Here is a 5806-nt window from a genome sequence, read left to right on the forward strand (position 1 = left end):
CTAGTAATATTAATCATAATACAGATAATTAATATTTTATTTTAATAAAATAAGAATAATTAATTACTTTTAAAAACATTTCAAGGGTACATATGCCGTTGACTATTTGTGCTTTTAGAGCTACAACATGAGTAATCATTTATCGAATGGAGTAAAAAATTGAGTTTATAAAGTTGGAGAATTTTATTTATTTCATTTAAATTTTATTTGAATTTTTTTAGTCGAATTCTTTATTCAAATTTAAATGTAATTATCTTTAATATTATAGAATGAATTAGTTTCAATTTAAATAAATTTCTCTAATCATATAAGTTATGCATATATAATTATTCATATTTTTCACATGTATAAATAAGATTTATAACATTATTTAATAAATCAAATATCATCTAAAATTATAAAATATATTTATAATATTATTTTAAAAAAGAAATAACTTTGATGACAAACTATTGACGAGTGTATTAAAGAATCATTGAATTGATACACCCAAAAAGCCTATGAAATTTTGAAAAAGTTGCTTCATAAACGTTTTTACTGGGCTAACCCGTCTCGATCAAATCTTTGTTTTTCAGTATACCTCAAAGGCAGCTTCTAAGGACTTTGTCTGAAGCTCCGAAAAGAACAGGGACGGACACAGAATTTTATATTAAAACACGAATCTCTAAAATATTAAGATGGAACATATATATAAAATTTCAGAAAGGCAAAAATTTATTTTCAATAACAAATATATAAAAAAAATATAAAATATATGATAATTTTAAGTTTTCAGGGGCTACTGTCCCACCTGCCCCCGGCAAGAGAGAACCAAAAAGGCAAAAGGTTGATGGAAATAAAGTCATGAAGCAACTATATAAGGATGAACGAGTGATTCACCCAATTTTTCATTACCTGACATATACATGCCGTCTATAATATCAATAAAATTTGAACAAAAAAGGTACATGGTTCACTGTGGTATAGATCACCTACGTGTTGCAAGCATGGTGATCATCATCATGCATTTTACAGCAGCAAAAATTTTCGACTTGGGTATATGTGCAGTAAGCTTTCGATAAAACGGGAAAATCAACAGGAGATGGTATCCATAACCTTCAATTTGTTAGCAATGGAGTAGATCTTAGTAGTCAGCTTCGAGGAAACTAACGTATTCTGTCCCATTTAATGTCTTTACCACATCATCCCAGTTTTTCACGAAATCAGATAACGGACCTTTGTGAATTTTAACCTGTCGACTAGTCAATTCCATCTTCGGAAGACCAAGAAACTCTTGAACATCTTCTAATTTCTGTGACATGCATTGAACAATGACATAAAGTTATGAACAAGGCAATGCCTAACGCATAGTCTAGGACAGTTTGCTAAAAGTTGTTGAAGTTCGGAAATAGCGTAAATATTTCAGGAAAACATGTTATGTCCTTACCGTATTGTTTGTGATGAGATCCTCATAGTACAAAACCATATGACGGGTGCTATTGAAGTATTTTATAGTCTTGACAGCATCCATCTCTACTTCTTTCAAATCACTTATTAATGATGTTGAGTTGATTATGGGCTTGTATCTTGAAAGAGCAGCCGCCTAAATCAAGTGACTAGAAATAAGTTCTAGATTCTCCAACAATGAAAAAGCCAAGGGCTTGCTGAGTAAGTCTGGTGGGATAGGGATAGGGACAAATACCTCTTCTTGTGAATGAACATGAGACTTGTGGGTTCCATTTAATAGCTTGGCATAGCGATCATATGAATTCGCAAGCAGAGAAACCATTCTTCGAAGCAAATGTCTTCGGAAGAGAAATACAACAGCAACTCCCCGATGATTAAAGTATTCTACTATTTCTTTATGGTGCTCCATCAGTCCCTGCATGAAAATACATCTAGCAGTTAGCTATAGACCACAAAACAGCTCCTGGGATTCAAATAATTTCCATCCATCATAAAGGACAATGACCATCTTCAGTGTCTTATGCATGGCTGCTTTCACGGCTAATCACTATTACAAATTTGGAGACGCAAAAATCAGATATCTAAAACTAAGTAGTTTTCTCGCTTGTCAAAAAAATGTACAGTTTTCTCAGCTGATCCATACAGATAAACATACAAGTAAACAAGCAAATTTGAACAGAGCAACTTTTCCAAAATATTAAACCTGAAATCCCATCATAATTTGATTCAAGGATAATTAGAGGTCCCTGGCCAAAGGCTTGCCGATTCTTTTTCTTTCGGAAAGGGAACTGATCAAACATTTTTTTAAAGTTAAAAAGATAAAGGCCTCAAAGCACAAAGGAGCACAAATGTATATATGTATTAGCAAAATTGACTGTACATTTGTATACCTGATTCAGCATCCACTTGAAGCCAACAGCAGCAGAGCACTCGTTCTTGGAAGCACTATTGAACCAATCTAAATTGTAAACTCTTTCTAAAGTCAGTATAATAGTTGAAATGTTTTTCCTCCTATCCATTGGAAAGAATATCTCCCCATTTGAGCTTATATTGATATGACTATTTAGTAAAGTCTCAAACCATCCACTTCCAGATCTCTGCATCGACAATATGGCAAAGAATGTTACCGGATTTTGTGTGCATTCACCCCTGGAAAAAAGTATGAACAGAAAAATCTAAGACAATTGAACTTAAAAAAAAAACTCAAAAAGAAAGTATTCTTGTTTACCTGCTAAAAGTTTCAGGTTTAGGGTAGTGCAAGGTAGGAATTTGAGCTTCAACTTGTTTGATAATGTTACTATCTGGAGTTGGATTCTCTATGACTTGGATGTTCTGAAATTGGACCTTGGTAACAGTACTTAACTGCTTTAAACACGCTGTACAGACATAAACACCACACAGTATAGCAAACAATAAAACTACTGTCCTTAAGAACAATGGAGATTTCTTGGGAGGTTTTATAATTAGAGTATCCTGCATAGAAAAACAGCACATATTTAACCCAAATTTATCACAAAATTTATAGAGATGATAAGAGGAGGTTAAAACTTTGACATGCAAGCAAACATTTTCAGTAGAAAATATTTTGAGAAATATTTGTAAATGATGTAACTAGCAAAGTTCAAAGGTAAAGGTGCCTGGAAAAGAAATGTGGGAAAAATATAAAAGTTAAAACCCAATTAGTAGTTTTAACAGAGTCATAAAACAGAAAAATAATGCAATGCTGGTTTTAATTTTAAACAGGTAGATAAAAATTATACATAGAACTCAAAATTTAAGCATACAAGGAAGCTCAAGAACAAGTGAAGAGAAAAAACAGATCCAAACATGCAAAAGAGGTAACATAAAAATTATCCTTCAAACCCATTAAATATTTTGTTTACAAAAAACAGATATATGAACTTAATAAAAGAAAATGTTCGAATAGGAAGTCAAGAATACTCAAATAATTTGTTCAAAATTATAAGCTTTAGCATCAATCGACATAATCCAGGGCTAATCGACAAGAATTTGAGTCTTTTTTTAAGCATTGCAAAGAAACCAGGTACGAACTCGCCAAAGAAAAAGAACCCAGAAAGTAAAACGAAGTGAAGTTTTAAGGGTACCTTGTGAAACAAACAGATGTACTCGGCCATTGCCGTTTTCGCAGAAGCTAAAGCAACTCAAGCAAGAAAGAAAGGAGGAGATTAAAGTACATATACATTCACAAAGCATAAGGAAAAGCGGAGGGTTCATTGGGACTATACATCTTGTTTTCCCTTGTATTCTCAGCTACTGAAACAATCCAAAGAACGGCATAAAACCAAAGAAGAAGAAGAAGAAGAAACCAAAGAGGAGGCAAAATCCTTGTGAAGTATGGAGTGCTTTCTTTCTCTTTCTTGTTGCGTCGTGGAAAACAATGACACGAAAGAGAAACATACGCCTTTTTTAATTGTTTTCCCTTAGTTTTTATTTAAAATATAATTTAATTGTGAAATATCAATTTAGTTAAATTTTAATAATAAAGTGTATATAAAATATTTTTTACCTATAATGAATGTGATTTAATCTAATAATTTATAGTTAGTATAAAAATATTCAATCACTTTTGTGATTAGTAGGAAATTATATTCATAGTTAAGTAATATTATTGGAACATTTTTTTATTTTTTTATTAAAACGGTATCTAACTTATTCTGTGAATAAAATAGTATTCTTTTAATAAAAACACGTTAATGTAGAAAGGTGCGTTTTTAAGGATACGAATTTGCTTACGTGGTACTTCATCTCAACGGTCTCTCTAATATTTTATATTTATTTTATTTTTTATTCCGAGTGACATTACCGTTAGAAAAACCAGCAAAATGACTGAGTTAATGTAAGTGTAATTTTTAATTCCTAATATAATTTAACTTAAAGATTATTTTTCAATCTATGGTGAATTGTACAATATCAATTTAAAGATGTCATGTGTTTCACGAATCTTTAAGTCAAATATAAAGACTTCACGACTGCATGGTGTATTTAGACAAATGAATAAGACTTCACGACTACATGACATTTTCAGGCAAATAAAAAAGACCTTAGGAGTGCACGACGTCTTCAGACCAATAAAAAACCCTACTTCAAAAAATGATATGTGAATATCTTATATGAAAAAATTATCTTTCCTACAACCCTATATAGACGAGGGAGCCTAGTAAAACCATCCATCAACATAAGCACGTTAAAAAAATGTCTTTTTGGTGAATAATATTATTTGAGTACTATTTTAGTAAAAAATTAAAAAGATTATATTCCCATAAAAAACCCTCATTATTAAGCAACAACCATTTTGGTGGATTAGTAATGGAAATTGGATTGGATTGTTTATATGTCTTGATCAAACCATGCATAAAATGATTAAAGTGATGTTCACAATCAATTAGGAATAAACAAAATCCGCCACTATTTGAGAAATAAAATGTTAAATTTTATATTAAATAATTTTTAATTACCTTAAATATATAAAAATGGTTATCCCTTTTTTCTCATATGTATAGGGTAAGAGGGAGTTAAGATAGTAGGCTGCTCCCAACACAGGTTGGGAGCAGCTTCCGTAAGAGACCTCCAAATTATGAAATGCCCTCCGTGGGACTCGATCTCACGGCCTCAAGATTAAGAACCTTGTGTTTTACCAACTGAGCTGAATGGTCATTTCAATTACCTTAAATATATAGTGTATGTTAAAACAAGTTATTTAAAATATAATATTCAAGTTATTTCGATTAATTTGAATAATTTAAAATAGTATAATTTAATGATACTTTTTTATGTATAATTTCGATTAAACCAATAATCAAATATGATTCATGGTTCCATTAAGTTAACTTTTTGACAAAGTCTAGGACACTAAGCTTGTTTTTAACGGTTAGACTAATCATCTAATTAGTTTAACCTTTGTCATCCGTCTTTAGAATAGATAGTTACAAACTTTCAGTTAATATCTCTTATTTTTCTTAAGTTGTGAGTTCGATATCCATTAGGAATAGAACTATAAATGAGACGAGCCAGATTAAAAGTTACTCGAGATCGACTCGGTCTAAGCTCAATAAAAACTTGACTTGAGTATAAGCTCGACTAGAATTTTTAACAACCTGAAACGAGTTACTTTATACTCTGCTCGAAAAACTCACGAGCTACTCAAAAAATAAAATATTAAATTTTATCTTTTTAAAAACAAATTATTAATAATATTAACATTTATATGTTGATTTTAAAAAAATATATAGTATAAATGTACTTAAGATTCATGTTCGAGTTTGAGTTTTAACCAGATTAAGTTTAAGATCTCTTTTATTTTGAGCTTTTTTCAAGCTTCAATTCATGATTTCGAATTCGA

At 30.7% G+C, this 5806-nt stretch overlaps 1 protein-coding gene across 1 annotated transcript; it reads right to left on the reverse strand.

Moving 5' to 3' along the window:
• Positions 1–1123: 1123 nt before the first annotated feature.
• On the reverse strand, positions 1124–3581 carry LOC120196658. The gene is made up of 6 exons (XM_039198407.1): positions 3552–3581; positions 2675–2919; positions 2337–2595; positions 1682–1861; positions 1427–1582; positions 1124–1291 (listed from the first exon to the last, which is right to left on the reverse strand). The coding sequence occupies exons 1-6, from the start codon at positions 3579–3581 to the stop codon at positions 1124–1126; spliced, it is 1038 nt and encodes a 345-aa protein (XP_039054338.1).
• Positions 3582–5806: the final 2225 nt, after the last annotated feature.

Source organism: Hibiscus syriacus, unplaced genomic scaffold, assembly GCF_006381635.1.
Source record: "Hibiscus syriacus cultivar Baekdansim isolate YM2019G1 unplaced genomic scaffold, ASM638163v2 tig00117034_pilon, whole genome shotgun sequence".
NCBI classification, from domain to species: Eukaryota; Viridiplantae; Streptophyta; class Magnoliopsida; order Malvales; family Malvaceae; genus Hibiscus; species Hibiscus syriacus.

Coding starts and splice junctions, on each gene's coding strand:
- LOC120196658 (XM_039198407.1), bottom strand. CDS start 3,581: ATGGCCGAGTACATCTGTTTGTTTCACAAG. Junction 1,583..1,681: donor ATGTTCATTCACAAGAAGAG/GTATTTGTCCCT, acceptor CACTTGATTTAG/GCGGCTGCTCTTTCAAGATA. Junction 1,292..1,426: donor ATCTCATCACAAACAATACG/GTAAGGACATAA, acceptor TGCATGTCACAG/AAATTAGAAGATGTTCAAGA.